General features: G+C 41.6%; 1 protein-coding gene across 2 annotated transcripts; it reads left to right on the forward strand.

Annotated features, from left to right (window-relative positions):
- Positions 1–5,931: 5,931 nt before the first annotated feature.
- Positions 5,932–11,989, forward strand: LOC140798336 (probable protein phosphatase 2C 33). 2 transcript variants are annotated; one of them, XM_073152163.1, is made up of 6 exons: positions 5,932–6,074; positions 6,225–6,648; positions 7,463–7,813; positions 7,930–8,047; positions 10,918–11,135; positions 11,328–11,989. In XM_073152163.1, exons 2-6 carry the CDS (start codon positions 6,256–6,258, stop codon positions 11,613–11,615), a joined length of 1,368 nt encoding a protein of 455 aa, XP_073008264.1. In that variant the 5' UTR covers positions 5,932–6,074; positions 6,225–6,255; the 3' UTR covers positions 11,616–11,989. The 2 variants fall into 2 exon arrangements, with proteins under 2 accessions (XP_073008264.1, XP_073008265.1); XM_073152164.1 differs by having other exon boundaries at positions 5,951–6,074; positions 6,228–6,648.
- The last annotated feature ends 13,032 nt before the right edge of the window (positions 11,990–25,021 follow it).

Consider the following 25,021-nt stretch of genomic DNA (forward strand, 5'->3'; position numbering starts at 1 on the left):
TTTTGTCATCTTGTAGTATATTGTATCATTTCTGAGTTATTCACTCTCTCGACTTCTATGATAATTATACTGAAATTAATGCACTCATAACGTGTGTATATTCTTGAGTGAGCATGACATCATGAATTTCTTTTTAAATAGCTTACTATTGACCTTGATTTGCTTAGTTTGACCTCATGCTTAGTCATCACAAATGTGTTCATAAAAGATCAATGAAAAGGGCTACAATGAGTTAGTGTGAAAGCCATCTTGTTTAGAGTCCAGTTTGACTCAATACATTACTTACAAATTAAATAAAATTTTTTGCTACTTGTGTATATATTCTCACACATTGTTTGATTTGTACTATAAGAAAAGGGCTACCTACTCATGTGTGAAAGCCATCATTGCACCTATATGGTTTATGTATAAAAAAAAAATAATACAAGAAAAATTCCTGTTCGGTTATGGCGAATAAGTCGAAAAGTGCAAATTTAAATACTAAGTCGGTTTGACTACTGTGTTGTATCATTGTTTAAATAGGAAAGTTTATTTAAGAAGAATGTTTCATATTATCTATGCTCACCTTGCATATGTATATTGTTATGATCAATCAAGATTAATTTAATTTTGAGTGATGTATTAGAATTGATTATAATATGCTCTTGATGATTTGATTGATCTGTGTATGACTTATTTCATTTGATTGTCATATTCTATGTCTTGAATCTATTTTGAATTTTCTAGAAGTGCATCTCCAAAAAGATTTTTGATTTATTTTAGTTTTAATTTAAAAAAAAGGGCGTTCGAACGCAGATTTTTGAGTTCGAACGCGGTGACTGGCGCGTTCGAACGCGCAGACTGGTGCGTTCGAACGCACTCGAGGACTCTTTAAATATTATGTCCGAACCCAAGGGTTTTCATCTTCCATCTTCCAAACCCTAGAAACCCATCATTTCCTCCCTCTCAAATCTTCAAGATCTTGATATTTTTCATCTAATTTCTCACTACAAACCCTTTTAGAGGGTAGTTCTCCTCCGGATCTTGCATCTTTCGGCCGAATTTCTGAGTTTTTCTTCACTTTTGCGAGGTATGATCATCCATCAATTTTCCTATTTTTTTATTCAATTAAGTCTTTTGATCTTGATTGATTTCGTGCGTTTTCAAGTTTTGATCACGTTAAAGTTACTATCTTGATGTTTCTTGTGTGATTGAACGTGATATCTTAGTGTTTTCAAGTGGATGATGGATTTCATTTAGGGCCTTCATGGTTTCTTGATTTCTTTTTTATTTTTTTTTTGGTTGCTTTGGGCATGTATTGAAACTTGCATCTTGTTTCTTCCTCAAGAATGCCTAGGAAAGCTGCAGTTTCCAAGAAACCTAGGCCGCCTTCGTCACCATCTTCGGCCCCAAAGTTTTCTACTTCAAAGGCTGCAGGACGATACAAACATAATTTTGGCACCCGTCCTATTATTTGTGAACGACCCGTGGTCATTTCCGATTTTTCATCTTTGGGGATCGAACAGATATTTACTGAGCGAGGATGGTTATCGGTGTGTCGGATGAGCGGGACTGCTTATGTGGAAGTTGTTCGCGAATTCTTTTGTAATGCCACGCTTTTAGAACGCCGTATTCGTTCTACCGTTCGTGGGATGTCCGTATACTTGGACTCTGATGTTATTTGCGCTGAACTTCGTCTTCCTGATGGTGAGTTCCAGTATTCCACGTCTGCTCCACTTCCTGATGTCGATGAATATGCTTTGCACAAGATCGATCAAAGGGGAACATTGGAAGGGAAACATGATGCCGCATGCGAAATCGACACCAATGGCTCGCATGCTTCACCGTTTTGTTTGTCCAACGTTACTCCCAAGACTCGACATTCCAGTATCAGTCTGGATCGTGCATTCCTTCTTCATGTAATGTTATCTGGAGTCTCTGTTGATTTGGCTGCAGTGATTTATGATTCGATTCTCATAGATGCACAGAAAGTAGCACCTCGTGAAGGGTTACCGTTTGGCATCTTTATTACGAATTTGTGCATTCAGGAGGGGGTGCGTGTGGATGCTTCGGAACCTTCCATTACTTCGCACAAACCGTTGGATTGGATTACTCTTAAACGGAGTCAAGCTCACGACCAGTCGTCTCCTCTCAAGCCATCCTCTTCCGCCGCTGGTCGCTCATCGCACCCTGACAGTTCTGATGATAGCTCTAACGGTGACACATCACTCTAAGGGGGAGTTACCATAGTACTCTACTCGTTTCGATCAGCTTAGTATTCAAGTGCGGGATCTCCATTCCGCAGTGACTGATTTACGAGCTGAACAAGCTCGTCAGGGGACTGTACTTAACTCTATGTTGACGATTCTTCAACGTCAGTTTCCTCCGAGTTCCTAGTCTTTGGCATTTGTGGCAAAAAGGGGGAGAGTGTCTAGGTGTCTAGGTGTGTAGGGGGAGCATGGTAATAGGGGGAGTTTATTAGAGTCTTTCTGTCTTTCTAATCTTGCTTATAACTTTGCTTGGAAAAATTGTGAACTTTGTCTGTTTAAGTACTTTTGAACTTATGCTCCATTGATAACTTGTGGTTGGATTGTTTATTCATTTCAAGTTATTTTCACTTGATCTTGGATTGGTATATGTTTATTTGCAGGGATTGATGTGCAAAATATTCTAGTCATGTTGATTGCTTATTTGAAGTCTTTGTAATAACTTGTAACCTAGGTGTTTTGTCACAAATTGCCAAAGGGGGAGATTGTTAGGTTTTTATTTGTTGGCAATTGTGTACAAAATATTCTAAGTGTATTTTTTCATGTATATGAGCTTTACACAAGTCTAGAATATCTCTGGTTTGAAGAATTGCAAGATTATTGAAGAAAAGCCGTCGAGTTCACACCGCGTTCACAAACGCGTTCGAACGCGGGTACTGCGTTTACACAGATAGAGAGCCGCGTTCACAAACGCGTTCGAACGCAACCTGAATATTTCAAGTTGTCGCGTTCGAACGCACTCGGGCCCGTTCAAACGCACCTGAGTTCAAGTCATGCCGTTCGAACGCACTCGGGCCGCATTCGAACGCACCAACGAAGTTTGATAAAATTAGACTTTCGTGAGTACGGATAAGACTTGGATTTGGCTCTATCTTGGAGATCATATATAAGGATTGTGAAACCCTATCTCTAGGGTTGTTGAAGAAGCATTATTGAAGGAGACTTCTTGAGGCTATATCGGTTCTTCAACTAACAAGGTTCCACTCATCTACAAATCTTAATCTTTCGTCTTAAGAGCTATCTAGATGAAAGATCAATCTCGAGGGTTACTGAGATTGGACTTCAATCACGAGAAGCGGTGAATCGTGGGTTCTAGCGAGCAAGACTGAGAGGAACAAAGTCGTTTAGATCGACGTGTTGTTTTGAGAGTCAGTCTTGTAACTGCTACTATTCTAGTGATTGGTTTTGATCCGAGTTTGGATCCGTGGTTTTTTCCCGTTTGGGTTTTTCCACGTTAAAATATTGGCGTTCATCTCTACTTTCGTTCTTAATATTTCTACGGACTTTTACTTAAGCGAACGAGTGATATCATTGCCTAGTATTTAGATACATACTTGTGTCTAGGGATTTTTTCAGAGACTGAAGTGCTGATTGAGTGGCTAGGCAAACCAACTGACGAGTCTACATGGGAGCTAGAGTTAGATATCCTGGATCGCTTCCCAAATTTCAAACCTTGAGGACAATGTTGTGGAAGTGTGGTGGATTGACACGATTCAGACTTCACCGATGTCTTCTCGAGCATGGATTCACTTTAGGAGTGTCTTTATTTCTTATTTTAATGTTTAATTTTCAAGAAAATAAGTTTTCTATAAGTCGCGTTTGAACGTGGGTGAAGTGAGTTTGAATGCGGTTGTGAACAGGTTGTGATAGTGTGCATTGTGCGTTCGAACACCCCATTCGAACGCACTGTGAACGCCTGCATCGGATTTGAAAATCTAGAGAAGTGGGTAACAGCGCGTTTGAACACCCTGCATCGCATTCGCAAATCCAGCGAAGAGCGAACTCGGTGCGTTCGAACGCGGTTGGCAAAATTATATTGTTTAGGGTTAATTTTGAGTTGTTTAGTTAGCTTGTAAAAGGGATGTGGATGGCAACCAAAAGATTATTATTGAAGAATTGAGTTTTGCCTTGCCTCCTTCGTGTTCTTCGCTCTCGTTCTCTCATTCCCCGGCGACGCCACTTTTAACCTCCCTTGACCAGCCAATCACCCTAGACTCTTGTGGGCGGTCCTCTCCTTCCCCTTCTTTCAATCTATCCAACACTTGCCCTAACCTTCCATCTACCATAACCTTGCCATCACCACTTTTCACCGGTGCTACCCCACAAACGCCGGTCCACCTCTAACCACCATCATCCTAGGATCTTGTGTCTCCATCCACGGATCCTAAACAGACCATCCTGATGTTCGTCCACTAATAGGCTAAGGTTTGACGTTGATTCGATGGCGGCATCGTCCGGGATCTTATTTCAAAGTTCTATGCCAAATCTAGTCCAAATCAGACAATTGGAAGAGGTCAAACCAAGCCCAGCACCACTGCACCCAAGGTTGCTCGAGAGAAGAAGAAGTGAAGGAGGAGAGGAAGAAGAAGAAGATAAGGGAGAGGAGGAGCCGGGCCGACGGGGAGGGGCTCCGCAGCTTCTAGCCAGCCAGCAGTTGACCTCTCGCCGGCGACTCAATAAAGAGGAAGAAAGGGAGGGGGGAGAGAGAGAGAGAGGTGGAAACACACACACAAAGAGAAAGAGAGAAAGAGAGGGAGAAAGGAGGGAGGAGGCTCACCGGTGACGGTGATTCTAGAGGAGGTGGCGACGGGCCGGTGTCGACAATAGGGAGAGAAAGAGAGTGTGAGAGAGAGTAGAGTGAGAGGGTGACCAAGAGAGAGAGAGAGAGAGAGAGAGAGAGATTTAAAGAGAGAGAAGGCGGTGGAGGAGGGAGGATGGCGGCGGCGGGGCCCGCCGCGCTAGCTGGCTACGCCAGCAGCATGTGGTGCCCCCATAGCCTGCCACGGCAGGTAAGAAAATTTTCTCATCTGTTGTGCTATGGCTTGGGCAAAGGCCGGTCTCGTTGTGCCCAAAATACAAACTTTTTTTTGGGTTGTTACTAGGCATGAAAACATGTCAGATTAACTCCGATTTGACCTGCTATCCGACCCGATCCGGATCGGATTCGGATAGAAAATTTCTATCCGATTCGGATACGAATAAAGCTTTTGAAAAAAATTCGGATATGGATTCGGATATGGGTCGGATATATTTTTCGGATTTGTATACGGATATCGGATATCCGTTTACCCACATATTTTTTTGAATGATTTACAGTTTTCAGTTTACTTATTTAAATAGTAAATATTAATATTGTTACTAATAATACATTATATATTATTTATAGAGATTAATTTCTCTAATTTTACATATTTGACATACAAAAAATTTATTTGTTGTAAAACTCTTAATATTTTTGTGTTAATTATATCTAAATAAAATGTTATAATTTTTTAAAATTTAATCAATATTCGTTTAAGATCCGATTCTCTATTCGAAAATTATTTACATCCGTTTAGTTATGAAATGATTTTAAATTTTGCTATCGGTCCAATATCCGTATCTGAATTTGTATCCAGACTAAAAATATGGATCCGAATATGGGTTAAGCACTATCCGATCCATATCTGATCGGTTTTCACCCCTAGTTGTTACAATAGTATTTCATAGATGTTTTATAATTATCAATGTGATAGAAAAAGAAATACTAGAGTCTAGGTGAAAATAGGCAACTAGGAATAATTATCCTTAAATGTAAATGACTTTTAACAAAGCAAAAACAAAAAGGCCAAAGATAAATGATTAGTACTCAAAAGGAACGGTATAGGAACGATAAATACGAGACGAATCGAATCGCTCCTCTTAAGTTTTAGTCACCAATCGAGATTTTTGCGTTCCCTCTTCCTCTCTTCGTTTTGCCAGAAACAAGTTCTTTTACTATTAATACATTCTGCGATTGGATTTAGTCTACCGACTCATTCGCTTCGCTTCCACTGTTCGACTACAGAGGTAGAAGCGTCTTCTTGCACAATCCATCTTTCTTGAAACGGTTCTTATTTCCTTATGCTCGAGAAGATTTTAGTCGCCTCTTTACTTCTTCCCTCTTTTTCTTTAATCCACATTCATTAGACTCTTTTTTGAATGTGAATTTGTCGACAGAAGGGAATTTGGCTAGTTCTTGGTGGTGATCATGCCGCGGCGAGTGAACTTTTTTCCACGTGCGGGGCTTCCGTGGCCGGCTGCAGCCGGGGGAGGAAGGGAAGGACTGCCGGAGCCCTTCGAGGACGGCGGCGCTGGCGGCACTAGCCGCCAGAGATGCTTTCTGGGTCTGAATTGCCTGTTGGATATCATCAGGGCCCTTAAGATGGATTCTTGCTTGTTGACGTCGCCGTCTTCTCCGGTGCTGGCGGCCGGCGTACGGAAAAGGAGACGAGGGAGGAGGAAGTTGGTGGATTCCAACAGGATAGAGCACCTTGGTTGGGTCCCCGGGAGGTTGTCGTCCAACGGGGCTACCGATGTCGCGTCGCTCTGCACGCGGAAAGGAACGAAGGAGACCAACCAGGATTCCATTTTACTCTGGGAGGTTTGATTTGATCCCATCTTGCTTCTTGAGAAATCTTGTCATGGCTACAATATGCTTGTCATAAATTAGGAATCTATGTTTCAGATAAGTTTTTCTTGTTTATGATGCCTAGATTCTTTGAACCGGCAAAATTTGTTAGAGTTGAGAAGTTAGGTGATTGATATGAGGGTTTTCTTGCAGTTTATCATTATGAATCCTAGTTTTGTTTGTGTAGTTCTACTTCCTGTTGTTTTGGGACTCCTTATAATAATACGTGTCTTTGAATAGTCAAATGCAATTAATATACTAATTCGGTGGATTTGTCTGTATCTTGGTGTTTATCCTTATCTTTCATGTATTGGGCTGACCACTCATATCCTGTTAAGCCACTTGATTGGAGTACATCATTATCAGTTGCTAAGTTTGATTACATGTCTACTTGTCTCTTTTCTGTAACTCCTATCAAGATATTATTATATTAGAGTTTTCTGATTGCTATACTCTTCTGATAATGCCTTGTCCGCATGCTTCAATTAGATTATACTCATAATTTAGTTAATGTGACTTATTGGGCCTTACAAATTACAATCCAAGCTTTGATTCTCCAGAGTACTTGCAAGTGCAAATATATTATCAAATATATAACTGCACTTCTTTATTTCTTTTTTCTATCTTCTTTTCATATTTTATCTATAAAAACACCTCCCTCCCTATTTATAACTTTCCGTTTCCTGCTTTATTTATTAATGTATGTTTAACTGTCTGTATTAATCTTTTGATTGAGCACAAGCAATGAACTTTGTGATGATAATGTACGCTTCTGGTCGGTTTGCAGAATTTTGGTTCCAGAAGAGACACTGTATTTTGTGGGGTTTTCGACGGTCATGGTGACTATGGTCATTTGGTTTCAAGGAGAGTAAGAGATGTCCTCCCACTTAAGCTGAGTGACTGTTTACGGCGTAGTTTTAGTAAGGAGAACTTTATTAAAATTTCTGGAAGTACATCTTCCAAAGAAACTCCGTATGCATGCTTAGATAAGGAGACCAGGATTTCCCTTGAAGATGAGATCATCACACTGGCAGAATCACTCATGAAGGCTTTTAGGATTATTGATAAGGATTTAAAATTAGATGGTACGATTAACTGCTTTAACAGTGGGACAACAGCTGTTACGGCGGTCAAGAAGGTAAAGGCAATTGGTGACTTTTCTTGTGATTTCTTCTAATGATGGAGTATTTCTTCTTGCTCTTTGTTGTGCTCCTGAGTCCTGACTTCAGCATGGATTCTTCATTTTCTCTACAGGGTCAAGATCTTGTAATTGCAAATGTCGGGGACTCGAGGGCTGTTTTAGGAACTAAAGATCAAAATAATTGCTTGGTTGCTGTTCAGTTGACAGAGGACCTTAAACCAAATCTTCCAAGTATGTCTTTCCTCTTTTTTTTGCTATGTAGTTGGTTAGCATTATTGGTTTTCCTTTATGGGCAATTCACAGGTCATTGATACCCAGGTCATATGTTACAAATCATGTGCCGTCTTACTATGGGTTTATCGTATAATTGGTGGATATAGGGATATGTCTAAATTAGTGATGTAAATATATTCGCTGCAAAACGTTATAAGTTTTTTTCCCTGTATCATGGAACTTCTCAGGGCAAATTTTCTGAGACTTTTTGATTGATATTTTAAGCACATCTATTTGATTCTTCAACAAATAGATCATGACACATATTCCAGGTTTTGCACACAAAAAAAAAAGGGCGGGGTGGGGGGGCACAAGAAGTTGCTGACATCATTCTGATTCATCTATAGGCAAGAGCTTATTAATATGTTCTATCTCAAATTCCCATAAACTGACAGAGGAAATCAAGTTATCTGTGGTTTCAGAATATGATGTTGACCTGCATCTTGCCCATCTGGAAGGGGCTTCAATACATGATGCTTAACCTTTCTCAAGGAAGATAAGCTTTAAAAATTATCTCTATTTAAGCCTTTTCTGGATCTATGTTTTAACAGTTTTTTTATGAAATTTTTTAGCTTATGTTTGATTTTTACTATTAGTTTTTGTGTATTTTATCAGTAGATAGATTTTTGTGATTTAGCCGTTTCTGTTTTACTAAAAGGAAAAAATAATTTCAAAGGAAACTGATGTTGTCTCTGCTATTATCCTGCCTGCTTAGGTGTAGAGAAACTAATTTGAGCTCTTCATTGAACATGTAGGAATTCTTTTGTTTTATGATTTTATTCAAAATTTGAAGGACTCTATTTTCATACTTTATTCCATGTTATATAGGATTATTTTCCTTTTGTGCTTGGTAAAAATAATAGTATCAGCACTCCACATTGTTGGCACACTCCTTGTTGGAACCCTTCATATCTTGGTGTGCAAAATCAGAACTTGCCCGTCATGGTTACCTTGCAAAGCAGTAGTTATTTGGTGTCTTTTGAATTTGTTTCATAATCACAAGTAGGCATTTACATTGTGTACCTCGCAATGAACTTTTCTTTAAATAGGTGAAGAAGGTGCAGCAAATGTACATTCTAATATATTTCTGTCTTGCTCTAACGTATGTATTGTCATATTATGCCTTTTCTTCTTGATTCTAAATATGGAATTTAATCTTCTCTCCAACATGATTGATCTTCTAATTGTCACAATGTTAACAAAGAATTAGAATTATTCTATGGACTTTCTTTCCCCCAAAAAAGAAAAAAAGAACAAGAATTATGTTTGCATATAGCATGATATAAAAATGAGAGTGCTTTCTCAGTTTAGAATTGCAGATATGATGACCTTTAGTTATTGTTTCTTTTTTGGCTCCCATGTCCCAGGTCCATGTGTTTTAATATTTACATTAGGGATGAAATATAGCAAAGAGAAGTTGAGAATGAGTGAGCTAACCAGCTTTTTTTAAACAAACCTTTTCTCAATCAGAGAAATGTTGATCTTTTAGAAGCCTTCTTAGTTATGAAGCCATAAAACATCTGAGATGACTAATAAGTGCAAATGCTTATGATGTCTAAGTGTTAAATACAACATAAACTTAAAAGGCCAAGGAATGTATAAATTTTAGCTAGAATAGATAGAATTTAACAATAAATATTATATTTATTTAAGATTTATTTTGACTATCAAATGTCTAAACTGTTGGGTGATTAACCATAACGTATCATTAACATATGATATTCTTGTTTTTCAAAATTTGTCATAGGGATGTATCTGTATCATGTCAAGCCTGTATTAGTAACCATGTTTGATAATCTAGATGTGTGTTGCGTGTTCCCTTGTATCTGTGTGGATAGAATTGTCCTAGGCTGCTTAAGAAAGTGTTAACTGTCGAGGCCTAACTTCCTACTGAGAAAAGTACTTCACTCCCTCTTTCTTATATGTATGTGGATGTGATTATTTTGGGTCAACCAGTTTTAACTTTTGAATTAAGATTTTCTTGTAAAAGGTCCATTGAACTCTTTGACTTGTTTATTCTATTAGATGCATCTACCAAAGTACCTTTCTTGGGGATTGAAGATTGAATGTTGGATTTTAAGTATAATTTCAAATTTCATTTTGTTCACAGCGGTCTATGTTGAGTAACTGTCTATATTGTGAAGTAGCCATTACGTTTATTGACTTATTCTAAGTTCTTAGTGGACATTAAATGGATTGTTTAAATAAAGCTTGTAATCCAATTATAGGTTATAATCCTCAAATTGTTATAAGATATAATAGAAGTTAAAAGTTTGCTCTGCCAGATCTTAGATTAGATCATAATATCACATCATGCCATTGACATTGTTTATTTTGGATCGTTGTGGCATAATGTGTTCTCCGTTGTTGTTATAGATCAGTTGGATCTTCTGTATTTTCTTTTCTTGTATTTGCATTGAAATCTCTTTTAACCTGGTACAAAGAAGTTGTGAGCAGCTTTACTGCTGTTGAACTCTCAATAGATGTTCATACAATGATACAAAAATCTTTCTGTGGAGTTCATATCATGGGGATGTAACTGAGATTTCATAAATAAAAACTACGGAATATATTTCATTTCTTTCTCATAATTAATCAGATATTTTAGTTAGGTTCACGGTGTCAGAAGTCAAGAAGCTGATATTTCACTTTTTTTCTCTGTCATGTAAGCATATTTATGGGAGAATGGCTTTGTCATGCCATGAATACTAAATGCTTCCCAAGAAAATTTCTTCACTGCTATTATGAAGGCATATTGTTTATCCAAGCAAGTAATAGAAATCATGAGTGCAATATCTCAAGAGTACAAGGTAATGTAACTTTGACAGGGGAAGAAGAAAGAATCAGACGATGTAACGGCAGAGTCTTTGCACTTTATCGTGATGTAGCTCGTCTTTGGCTGCCATATTCCAACACTCCAGGCTTGGCAGTGGCACGAGCATTTGGAGATTTTATTGTGAAGGATTTTGGTCTTATCTCTGTGCCTGATATCTACTATAGACATATCACTGAGAGGGATGAGTTTCTTGTGTTGGCCAGTGATGGGGTAAGCTGAAGGATATCCATTACTGCTATTTTATTTTTGGCCAATTTTTGGGAGAAACCAAAAATTCCATGGTGTGATCCCAACCGAGGAACATTTGCATTTTTTACTTATATTTTTCACTGAAGATCATTATGCATTGATTCTAGTTTAGATCTTTCTTTATATCATAATCTTTCGGTTTGTTTTTTACAGGTGTGGGATGTATTATCCAACAAAGAAGTAGTTGACATCATTGCCTCAGCACCTTCTCGATCCTCTGCAGCAGGTTTTCTTGTCAAATCGGCAATTCGTGCCTGGAAGCTCAAACACCTATCTTCCTATACTGATGACTGTTCTGCAGTATGTCTCTTTCTAAATACAGATGCAACTGTTGATCCCAGCAAAGACGCGGATGGCTCACTGAATTCAACTCAAGCTTTGAAATTGCAAGCATGCGCATCTGGATCCAGTCCAGACAAAGTTAGTTCCACCGTCATGTAGGGAGATGAATTCCCAGGTAAACTGTAAACATTCCTGTACATTACAAGTCTGCTGTGGGAGAAAAATAGCTTTCAGGAACCAAGGAATGAACTTGAGTGGTGGCCGAAGGCATCTTTGCGATGGGAAACTTTACGAACATTAGTTTGTTTAGTTCCTTCTTGGTTTCTTCCATATAAGTGAGCAGGATTTCGATTTTTGTTAAATCCTTAGTATAGAGTGATTTGTTATAGTTTTTGTTCATATTCATTGACAGGATCTTCATTCTTTCTATGTTCATAATGATTTTGTAGTCATAGGATCCCAAGTTGGAAGTTGAAGAACTGTATCTTAAAACTACTTCTGAAATATATCGTTCGTTTTTTTTTTTTCTTGAACTTCTGCTATATAGTTTCTACTTGGTTTGTCAGTAGCATTCTTTCATTTCCCTTATTCTTCCTAAAAGTTAACCTAAAATCTGATTAGCTAAATCCTTCCTACAATGAATTGTTTATTCTTCTGGATATTAATTTACAGACTCAAAAGGGCTAAATGCAATTGGTTTACAAAGAACTGGTTAAAAGGAAGCAGCTACTCCATTTTTGCTCCACTTATCGCCATAATACTATTGAAATTTAAGAAAACACAAACAAGAAAGAAATGAGTACATATTTTCTGCTTGATTCTAAAGTATGTGACTTAAGATATTAATAAAGCAAATTCAGTGGAATGCCAGTATTTTCTGACATATACTGTGAAACGTATAACTATATACATTAGTTTACATCAGATTGAACCAACAAATTACACTCACAAAAGAAGCAAGAACCAGATTTTTGTTAAATATTTCCGATCGAGTTGAGTTTGTCAGTCTATCATTTCTGCATTAGGGTGCAAGAAAGCTTATTAGGTGGTAGGAGGATAGCACTACTCGTGATAATGGATGAACTAGAAAATCTACTATTATAAAAGCTTAAAACTGATAACGAACGATGATATTTATAATTATATTCTAATGAACGTAAATTGTAAATGTGAGATAGATTATCTTATCTGCCATTTGGTCTGATTAGTTTTATGGCGAATCCCTCTACCGTCTGATGTTCCCTAATTAGCTACGAAATTTGATCCATACCTACAACTAAATTGTTCTGGTCTCAGTAGGTTCCAATCTAAAATTATGGTATCAGTTTCAGTAAGATGCGCAAGAGAGTGTTGTCTGGAACGTGCCAAAAGCAGTGTCACATGTTTACTCTTGTGTAACCACCTGTATTTCTTCATCCTAGATTTAAAATACTGGAAGTTACAAAGATTTTGTACGAGTATATCTAGTGGTGTAGTCAACCTGAGTTTGATAGAATTGAGCTTTAATCAAGCTTGAATTAAAATTAATTTCGAGCCTACTTATAAAATCAAACTTGAATTGAAATAAATTTAATTCGACTAACTTTTGAGCTAATTTTAAGCTTGAGTTGAGCTTGAATCTAAACCAGTATATCAATAAGCAATTTTAAGCTTGGATTGAATCAAGTTTGATGCATGCTTAAATCAAGCTTGAAATAAGGTATGACTCGATGGTGAAGGTATAAGAACTAATGTAGTAGTATTATTATGAATTTTGAGATCTTGATATAAAGGTTCATATTAGTCATATGTATTATAGTTATATGTTATTATTTTTGAGCTTTCATCAAGTCGGCTTGATCAAGGATTGAGCCCCCTCATGATCAAGCTCTGTGTGAAATTAAATATTCAGATTGTTTTGTAGGTCAAACTTGAATTGACTCACTTTTCGACCAAGTTTGATCTAGCAATCCAAACTCTAACTCAAGTATTTTTGTTGGCCAGATTAGGCAACCAAAGAGGGGGTAAATTGGGTTTATAAACTAAATAAGAAGATACAAATCAAATATGCAAATAAATGCATAAATTATAATAATAATGAGAAATTCAAAACTTCATGCAAATTAAGAGAATGCAAATAAATTAATTTAAGCTTATGAAAATTTAAATGAGATAAGCCAAATAAAGAGAGACGAAATATGACACTACGATTTATAGTGGTTCGGCCAAGGCCAATGTGTACTCCTCAAGGTTCTTTCCTTAAGAATTCACCATGTACTAAAATATAACTAGCTTCATTAGGTGCTAGCAACCTTTATACAACTTTTATCTTCCAAAATCTCTTCTCTCAAAATAATCTTTGTTTTGAGTTAAGAATTTCACTGATTTCTTCTAAGAGATTTATGATGTGATTCGGACTAGATCGGATCACCTCAAAAGACATTGGGCTTGATAGATAAAGTCTAGTTATCTTATTTATTATTCTTATATGGTTTAGTTAAAGTCTTAATATGTTAGGATTTTATTTAGTTAGCTAAATCTACCTCTGTGCAGTTTTGGAAAAATATTCTCAGAATATTCTATATATATATCAAAATAATATCACTTAGCTGAATAAGATCGCCAACCTCTAGATCTACAACTTTGGTATTCACGACTTTTCCAAATTCGGAATCTATATGCAGCAAAATGAAGGGTTAATCCGAGAAGATAAGGAAGACTATTTTAGTTAAATTTGTTTTATACTTTTTGATTTAATCTCTATAAATAAGGTCTTATGGCTTATATCTTAGGCATGCTTAGAATGAAACATTAATTAGCTTTTGCCATGGCATCTCTCTCAATTAGGCCACTGGCCTCTACATCTCTCTCCTCCCTCTTCACCAACGAAGTGGCCTCTTCTGTTGGCAAGGCCTCATCTAGCTTCTAATCTCCCTCTTCCGCCGAGCCCCCTAGTTCCGTAGGGCTGACCTACTTCTCCCCCTTCGTCTTTTTTATCTTAACCGTCTCTACCTCCCGTATAGCTTTTACCATAGTTGTAGGCCAATCATAGCCTTCAACCATCTATCGCATCCGCTTTCGCAAACCACCACCACCATCATCTATTGCCGAGCCACCTCCATCAACTACTCGGCCTTCACATCATCACCTCCATCATATACGTAGGAATCTGTGCCTCCACTCATGGATCTCAAATCCTATGCAGACCTGAATCTCAACCGCTACTAATCGGATCAAGCCGATTCGTAACAATTGGTATCAGAGCATGTCTTCCTTGGACCAGATGTTGACCACAAGAAAGACCACACCAAAACATCATGAAGGCAATTTCGAGGTTACTAAAGAGACGTCTTTTCTTTGACAAGGACTACTTCTCACCTTGAGGACAAGGTGAATGGAAGCGTGGTGGAATGATGTGATTTGGACTAGATCAGATTACCTCAAAAGATGCTTAATTAGATAAATTATAGTTATCTTATTTATTATTCTTATGTGGTTTAGTCAAAGTCTTAGTATGTTAGGATTTTATTTAATTAGCTAAATCTAACTCTGCGCAGTTTTGAGAAAATATTCGCAGAATATTCTACATATATTAGAATAATATCAAACCAGTTGAGTAAGATCGCCAGCCTCTAGATCTAGGCATGGTTGAAATGAAGGATTAATTGGCTTTTGCCCTTGCATCTCTCTCAACTTAGCCGCCAACCTCTACATCTCCCTCCTCCCTCTTCACCAACTAGCGCCACCTCTTCCATTAGCACAGTCTCATCTAGCTTCTAATCTTCCTCTTCCGCCAATCCCCCTAGTCTCGTAGAGAAGGCCTACTTCTCCTCCGTCATCTCTCTATCTTAACCATCTCTACATAGTACAGTTTTTATCTTTACCCGCTACAACAGTTGTAGGCCAATCATAGCCTTCAACCATCTATCGCATCTGCATCTGCATCCGCAAGCCACCACCACCATCATCTATTGCTGAGCCACCTCTATCAACTACTGGGCCTCCAATCTATCATCACCTCCATCCTATACCTAGGAGTCCGTGCCTCCACGCACAGATCCCAAATCCCGTGCATACCTGAATCTCGTAAGTCTGACCCTCCGACTTTTGTCTACCTTTTCAAAGATATCTTCCGATCTACTCATCCGATTTATATAAAACTAGTTTTGTTAGAATATTCTCTCCCAGGGCTACCTGATTTCAAAATTTCATGTTGATCTAACATCTAAATCCTCCAAAATATCTCTCGAGATTTATGTCCTCAAATTTGTCCAGAACCGCTATGAATCGAATCAAGCCGGTTCGTAACAAGTGGTATCAGAGCCAACGATCCTCTGACTGTCATGGCTGCAACAAGATCAAAGACAATAAAGCAAACGAGGTGATCATCACAAACATCAAAGCAAGGCATGGAGACGGACCACACAGCTTCGTCAAGATCGCCATCTCCACCGAGCTCGTGAGGTCGGACAGAAGGCCCTCTCAATCTCTCGCAAACCTTGGCATTCATTGCACAAACGATGTTGGAGATCAAGGCAACCCTTATGGACATGAACCAAAGTCGTCTAGGGCGTACACCTAATAATACCAATCGTGGGGAAGGTAATCAAGGAGGCATCCCACCTAGAAATAACAAGGAAGAACTAGCTAGTTTGTGGCTCCACCACCGATTGCTGCCCAATGATACGATTCGAACGCGGGTGGAGTGCATTCGAACGCTGTTGTGAATGCCTGCATCAAATTCACATATCCAGAGAATGTGAATTATGCATTCGAACGTGGCGTTCGAATGCACCTGCGAACGCCTGCATCGTGTTCGCAAATCCAGAAAAGTGCAAAAAATGTGCGTTCGAATGCGATCGGGTGCATTTGAACGTGGTCGGCGAAAATGTATAGTTTAGGGTTATTTTTGAATTGTTTGGTTAGCCTCTAAAGGTGTGGATGGCAAACATGGAGTCATTATTGATGAATTGAGTTTTTGCCCTGCCTCCTTCGTCTTCTTCTCTCCCGTTCTCTCATTCCACGACGGCGCCGCTTCCAATCTCCCTCGATCGACCAATCACCCTAGTCCCTTAGGGGCGGCCCTCTCCTCCCCCTTCTTCAAATCTATCCATCACTTGCCCTAATCCTTCCAACACCCATAACCCTTCCACCACCACTTATTCACCGATGCCACCCCATTAATCGCCAGTCCATCACCATCCACCATCATCTAGGATCTCGTGCCTCCATCCACGGATTCTAAGATAGACTACCTAATGTTTGTCCACTAATCGACTGATATCTCAAGATCCCGATATCTGATTCGCCTGAAACTTGATTTGTTGGAAAGGTCTTTTCCGGGGCTACAATCAAAATCTCACGTCAGTTCGATGATGGTATCTTTTGAGATCTATTTCTAAAGTTCTATGTCAGATCTTGTCCAGATCTGAAATTTGGAATAGATCGAGCCTTCGCCAAAAAAAGGAGATCGTATCAAGCTGGTATCAGAGCCACCATTCCTCGGACACACGCTTCCTATGACGACAACCAGAGCCATGGCTGCACGGCGAGATGATGAAGAAGAGATTCTCCCAATAGAGGAGGGGGAAATGGTTGTGGGGACTTTCACTCGCGGAACTGCCCGATCAAATCAGAATATAGAAGAACCTAGTGTTCAAGCCGTGTTGGGGTCTCTTTCCGAACAAATGGCCATCAACAACCAGATGATGATGGAGATGATGCAGGAATTATGAGGGACAAAGGAAGCCATGGCGAACGGGAATGCACCATCGACCCAATGACGCGAGTCCAACCCCATGAACTGATACGATTCGGACTTCACCGACGTCGTCTCGAGCATGGATTCACTTTAGGAGTGTTTTTATTTCATGTTTTAGTGTTTAATTTCCATTAAAATAAGTTTTCTGTAAGTCGCGTTCGAACGCGGGTGGAGTGAGTTCGAACGCGGTTTGTGAACGGGGTTGTGAACGTGGAGAAAAGAATGTACTGTGCGTTCGAACGCGGTGCGAGGACTTCCACCCGTGGAACCGCCCGATCTAATCAGAATACGGAAGAACCTAGCGTTCAAGCCATGTTGGGGTCTATTTCAGAGCAATTGGCCATCAACAACTAGATGATGATGGAGATGATGCGGGAACTACGGGCGAACGGGAAAGCACCATCGACCTCACGACGCGAGTCCACCCCCTTGAACCCACCGCCACCGGTTCAGCCTTTGCAACCACAAGAGCCGCTGCTACCACCACCCTATGGGCAGAGGCAAGCAAGGATGGTTACACCAGGTCCAGTTGCAGGTGAACCCATCCGACGGGTGAACCACTATGGAGACCGCCTTGGAGATCAAGTCGTGCGTCTCGAATTCCCCAAGTTCAAAGGTGGCGACCCGATCGATTGGTTGTATAGGGCGGAGCAATTCTTTGCATACCAAGGAACGGCGGAAGAGTACAAGGTGACGCTTGCGAGCTTCCACCTTGAGGATGCGGCGCTTCATTGGTTTCGAGCAGCCAATGCCACTGAGGCTATCGAAACTTGGGCTGAATTTTGCGCCGATATCACACGGCGATTTGGAGCATCGGGATATGAAGACTTTGATGCTCTCCTCTCAAAGACGGTGCAAAAGACCACGGTTGGGTCATACCAAGAAGAATTTGAGAGGATTAGTAGCCGATGTCATCCACCATGGACGGATCAGCAACTTCGCAGCACCTTCATCTCCGGGCTGCGGGGTGACATACAAGCCGATGTGAGGGCTTTAAGGCCTAGAACCTTAAAGGAGGCCTTCGAAGATGCGGTGCTTATGGAAGACAAACATAGGGCCATGAAGATACACTTGAAACAGAGTTGGATGAGCCAAGGAAGCCGCAATCAAGCTCAACCAAACATAGCGGCGGGAAATACTATCGTAGTACCAAGGGTTGCTGCTATAGTGATACCTCCTCGAGCACCCTTGAAGCCATCCCAAGATGTGAAGTATGCACCTAGAGGTCCGGGACGAGCACTCACACCAGCCCAAGTAGAAGAAAGAAGAGCCAAGGGCCTATGCTTCCGTTGTGATGAGAAGTTTGTACCCGGGCATCGCTGCGCTAAACCGATGGGATCGGTGATGCTAATCGATGGATTGGAGGAAGCGGAGGATGAGTTTGCAGCTGAAGGTACAGATGTGGCTGGACATCAAGGAGAAGAAACTGAGGAGCAACCCGTGGAGGACATGATAGCCGAAATCTCCCTTGCGGGTAAACGGGGTAATCAAGAAAACCACAGTGAGAATCTTGATTGACACCAGGTCCACCCACAACTTCATTGACAAGAGGCTCCTTAGGAAGATTGGGCTCGAGTCGAAACCCATGGAAGGGTTCGATGTGACAATCGGAGATGGCACCACACTGCGAGCAGATTTTATTTGTGGAGGTGTGGAATTGAAGGTGCAAGGCCAAACTTTCACATTGGACCTTTATCCGTTGGCCTTGCAAGGTGCCGATATTGTTTTGGGGACTCAATGGCTTCAAAGCTTGGGGCCCGTAACATTTGATTTCTCAAACCTCACACTAACATTTCGAAGGAATGGAAGAAGGGTGCTGCTAGATGGAAATCAACCGCGGCAAGGGCCGACATTGCAACCACTTGTGGGTTTTCCTTGTGTAGGGGACCGAGCTCTACTATTGCAAATGGCTGTTGTTGAACCAGAACCTCCACCATCAAAGGAAGTAGCCTCTGACATGGAAGAGCTACTGCAGGAGTTTCAGGATCTCTTCAAGGAACCCCGAGGACTACCGCCGAGCCGTCGTCATGACCATCGCATCCAAATCATTCCAGGGGCGGAACCTGCGAATGTCCGACCCTATCGGTACCCGCATGTCCAGAAGGAAGAGATCAGTAAATTGGTGGAGGAAATGCTCGAGCAAGGGATTATTCAACCGAGTAGAAGTGCCTACTCATCGCCGGTGCTGCTGGTTCGGAAGAAAGACCGGAGTTGGCAATTTTGCGTCGACTACCGAGCCTTGAATGCAATTACTGTCAAGGACCAGTATCCAATACCGGTGATCGAGGAGTTGCTGGATGAGCTCACAGGGTCGGCCTACTTCAGCAAACTTGACTTAAGAGCGGGATACCATCAAATCCGAGTCGACCCTGAAGATGTACACAAAACGGCGTTCCGAACTCACGATGGCCACTATGAGTTCCGAGTCATGCCGTTTGGGCTCACCAATGCACCGGCCACCTTCCAAGGGCTGATGAATGACCTCTTCCGTCCACTCTTGCGTCGGTACGTGCTCGTCTTCTTTGATGATATTCTAGTATACAGCAGGAATTGGAGTGAGCACTTGCGGCACGTGCGGGAGGTATTAAATATCTTGCGACAAAACCAGCTAAAAGTTAAGATGAGCAAGTGTCTTTGGGGAGAGTCAAGAGTGGAGTACTTGGGGCATATAATCTCTGTAAAAGGAGTGGAAGCCGACCCAAGCAAGGTCAAGAATATGGTGGATTGGCCGATTCCTACTAATCAGAGGGAATTGAGGGGATTTCTTGGATTGACAGGGTACTACCGGCGATTTGTTGCCAACTATGGCAAAATTGCTGCCCCGCTGACCTCCTTACTCAGAAAAGGTGGGTTTCAATGGATGGGCAAAGCAACGGAGGCCTTCGAAGCCTTGAAGACAGCTATGTCTATAGCTCCAGTTCTAGCACTACCAGATTTCGGCAAGCCCTTTGTGGTGGAGTGCGACGCTTCGGGTGAGGGCATTGGAGCAGTTTTGATGCAAGAGGGCAGACCCGTGGCATATATGAGCAAAGCATTGTCAAGTCAGTCGCGACAGCTATCTACCTACGAGCGCGAAATGCTAGCGATTCTACACGCCGTCACCAAATGGCGACCCTACTTGATTGGCCAACGATTTACTATCCGCACGGACCAGCGTAGCTTACCCTACTTCATGGAGCAACGTGTGCACACCCCAGCCCAACAACGGTGGGTCACGAAACTCCTTGGGTATGACTACAAATTAGTCTACAAAAAGGGGATTGAAAATCGAGCCGCCGATGCTCTTTCGCGCCAACCGGACACAAGTGAGCTTGCCGCTCTTTCAGCACCAGCATTTCCTATATCTTCGTATATGTGGGGAACCAATGCGAGAAGATCATACCATGGAGGAACTTAAGCCAGAGTTCAAAGATCGCTTCACAAACTTCAAACCTTGAGGACAAGGTTGCGGAAGCGTGGTGGATTGATAAGATTCGAACTTCACCGACGTCGTCTCGAGCATGGATTCACTTTAGGAGTGTTTTTATTTCATGTTTTAGTGTTTAATTTCCATTAAAATAAGTTTTCTGTAAGTCACGTTCGAACGTGGGTGGAGTGAGTTCGAACGCGGTTTGTGAACGGGGTTGTGAACGTGGAGAAAAGAATGTACTGTGCGTTCGAGCGCGGTGCGTTCGAACGCACTGTGAACGCCTGCATCGCGTTCGCAAATATCGACAGGCGCGTTCGATCACGCGTTCGAACGCCTGCATCGCGTTCGCAAATCCAGAAGAGCTAATTCGGTGCGTTCGAACGCGGTCGGGCGAGTTCGAACGCGGTCGGCGAAAATTGTGTTTTAGGGTTAATGTGAGTTGTTGGTTAGCCTATAAAAGGATGTGTAGGGCAACCAAAATTATGATTGATTATTGAGATTGAGTTTTGCCTTGCCTCCTTCGTCTTCTTCGCTCCCGTTCTCTCAATCCCCGACGACGTCGCTTCTAACCTCCCTCGTCCGGCTAATCACCCTAGTCCCTTAGGGGTGGCCCTCTTCTCCCCCTTCGTCCAATCTATCCAACACTTGCCCTAATCCTTCCATCAACCACAACCGTTCCACCATCACTTTTCACCGGTGCCACCACATTAACGCCGGTCCACCACCATCCACCATTACCTAGGATCACGTGCCTCCATCCACGGATCCAAAACAGATCACCTGACCTTCGTCTACTAAACGGACGATATCTCGAGATCCCCAACTCCGATTTGCCTGAAACTTGATTTGTTGGAAAGCTCTTTTACGAGGCTACAACCTATAAAAATCTCACGTCGATCCGACGACAGAATATTTTGGGATCTAATTTCAAAGTTCCATGCCAGATCGTATCAAGCTGGTATCAGAGCCTTAGCCCCAAAGAGAAGATCGTATCATGAACCCACCGCCACCGGTTCAGAATTTGCAACCACAAGAGCCGCTACTGCCACCACCCTATGGGCAGAGACAAGAAAGGATGGTTCCACCAGGCCCAGTTGTAGGTGAGCCCATCCGATGAGCGAACCACTATGGAGATCACCTTGGAGATCGAGATCCGTGGGCGGGGCAATACGAACTGGAACCATAGGGAGTTAATCAAAATCAAAGGAGAGATCATCATCAACCATTCATGATGCATCCTCCTCTAGTTAGACAAGGACTTGGACATGATCCAGATCAAGACAACAACATCCGTGGGCAAATCATGCATCTCGAATTCCCCAAGTTCAAAGGTGGCGATTCGATCGATTGGTTGTATAGGGCAGAGCAATTCTTCGCATACCAAGGTACGGCGGAAGAATACAAGGTGATGCTTGCGAGCTTCCACCTTGAAGATGTGGCGCTTCATTGGTTTTAAGCAGTGTTAAGTTCTTGTACCAAAAGGTCGACTACGGAATAATTCCTTAAGATCTGAATTTATTGTAGGAAGCAGTCCGCGCAACCGTGGGAAAATATTCGTCAGATATTCTCTGGTAGTCAAAAAATTACGAAACCAATTGGGTTGGATCCGTAACTTCCTAATCTACAATTTGTGATGGGTGGTGGTGGTGGATGTGATGGGTGGAGTGGATGTTAGGGTTATGGATGGTTATGGAGATGAGGGTGGATTGGGGAAGTGATTAAGGGAAGTAGATGAAGGGAACAAAGTGGTCGAGATCCCAAAGAAGAGGGGTGACTCGATAGTCTAGGGAGATTAGAAGTTAGGAGAAACCTTGCCAATCGTAGAGGTGGAAGGATGGTGAAGAGGGAGGAGGGAGATTAGGGTAGATAGATGATAAAGAGGCAAGAAATCAGTATTCCAATAGCATAATAAAGTTGGTTGTCATCCACATATTTATAGAGGCTAGCTAACAAGTCCTAAAATAATATGAAACCCTAATTCTAGAGGATTTTCGTCGATCGCGTTTGAACGCACTCAAAAAGCTCCTTCTCTGGATTTGTGAACGTGACACAGGCATTTGAACACGGGCTTTCACAAGGTCGTTCGAACGTGACTACACATGCATTCAAACGCGATCTACAGGAATTTTTATTTTAATAAAAATAAACACCTAATGTAATAAGAAAAGATCCTAACTAAGTGTATCAGCCCACCATGCTTCCCCCACCTTGCACTCAAGGTAAAAAATCAGGGAAACGCTCTAAGATATTAGTCTCCAACTCCCATGTCGCCTCTTTAGATGGTTTGCCAAGCCACTCAACTAGAATCTCCATCTCTAATCTGGTATCATGTCGTCGTCAGCGTCTAGCAAGTACTCGAACTGGCTCTATGATCTCTATCTCCTCTAATGGCTCCGGTAGAACCGATCCAAGAATCTCATGATCCCCAATGAGCTCAACAATGAAATATGAAAGACAGGGTGCACTCTCGACCGCTCTGGCAGCTCCAAACGATATGCAACCGGACCAATACGCTCCAACACCTGAATGCATCAGCAGTCCAGTAGCAAACCGTCTCGATTCTCCAACTCTGGATGGCACTCCGGATCATCCATCACCTCTTGCAACAATCTCAAAACATTTGGGTCAGAAGTACATGCATACCTTAGCTTGTCAAGGAAGGGAAAGGTAGGAGAAGAATAAGCTGCAAGATTGGCGGTATCGGGTTGGCACGATAGTGCATTCACCGCTCTATTTTCCATTCCCTTATTATATTGGATTTCATAATCATATCCCAGCAATTTTGTGACCCATCTCTACTATTTCAGAGTGTGTATGCACTGTCCCATAAAGTATGGAAGGCTCCTTTGATCGGTTCGGATAATGAATCGTCTACCGATCAAATAAGGCCTCCACTTTGTCTCCGCATGTAGAATTGCCAACATCTCTCTCTCATAAGTCGATAACTGCTGAGATTTTTGTAATAAAGCCTTACTAAGATAGATAATGGGACGTCCTTCTTGCATTACTACAGCTCCTATGCCAACACCCGATACATCACATTTAACAATGAATTCTTTGATGAAGTCTGGTAGCGCTAGAACGGGTGCCGTTGTCATTGTTGTTTTCAAATTTACAAAGGCTGAAGTGGGTTCAACCGTCCATTTAAAAGAGTCCTTCTTCAACATAGTCGCCCCTACAAGCTCGTCTAGCAACTCCTCAATAACCAGAATAGGATACCGGTCCCTGACGGTAATAGCGTTTAGTGCTCTGCTCTGCGGCAACTCCTGCAGCTTCTCAAACAATCCAAAAAAGCTATCTAATAAATTAGAAATTAAATGGTAGTACCTGACCTCGTTTGAGGCTCATCTCCTGTTGGTCCTAACTGAAGAAGATAGGTCAAATCATATGCACCAAGCAGCCCTAATCATAGGCTGCATCGGCGAAATCTGAACGCCATCAAGCTGCACATCTTTGTTTCCTTATTTATATTTCATCCACATGCTCCGAAAATCAAATGTGACGGGTCCCAAACTTTGTAACTATTGAGCACCAGGGACAATGTCCGTTCCTTGTAGTGCCAACGAATACAAGTCCACAATGATGTCGTGTCCTTGCACCCGTATACCGACTCGACAACACAAACTCTCCGCCCTAAGCTTCGTGCCGTCTCCAATAGCATCGTCAAACCTCGTAGTCAGTTCGGCATCCAAACCCAATCTCCTCACTAGCCTCTCGTCTAGAAAGTTGTGTGTACTCCCCGAATCGATGAAGATGTGCACACAATGCTTTCTAACGAGTCTATCTACTCGTAACATCCTCACCGCGAAAGTACCCGAATATGCATGCATCAATATTTCAGCTTGGATATCTTCCTCAACGCCCTCCACAATGGCCTCCTCATGGGTCTCCTCTGGACACTCTCCATCATCAACTACCGCATCCTCCTCCTTAGGTACATCGATAAGGATCACACTCCCAATCGATTTAGAACACCGATGATCGGGGGTGAAACGCTCATCACATCAAAAGCAAAGGTCCTTCGCTCTTCGTTCCTCCACCTAGGTAGGTATGAGAGTTCGAACGAGGGGTCTAGTGCCTCCTCTAACATCGGAAGAAGGTCTCAAAGTTGGTTGTTGTCTAGTTGTAACGCCCCTGCCCTGCATAGGCACGTGCACGCCCACGCGCCCACACGACACGCATGGCGCACGGGACAAGACCGACGGGGGCCCGTCATGCACAAATACACTCCTGTGTACATATATCATGACATCATCAAATACTACCTGCTAACATATCCATGCTCACGTACTCCAACACTAAATAAATCATACTATTAACCAAATAAACTTGTTAATATATGAATATCCAAGTCCACAATAATATATACTAGACCACTACATAATCTGGCAGGACCCACATAGGCCACAACAAACT

The sequence above is a fragment of the Typha latifolia genome, chromosome 11 (genome assembly GCF_019914945.1).
Source record: "Typha latifolia isolate L0001 chromosome 11, TyphaL0001v2, whole genome shotgun sequence".
Taxonomy (NCBI): domain Eukaryota; kingdom Viridiplantae; phylum Streptophyta; class Magnoliopsida; order Poales; family Typhaceae; genus Typha; species Typha latifolia.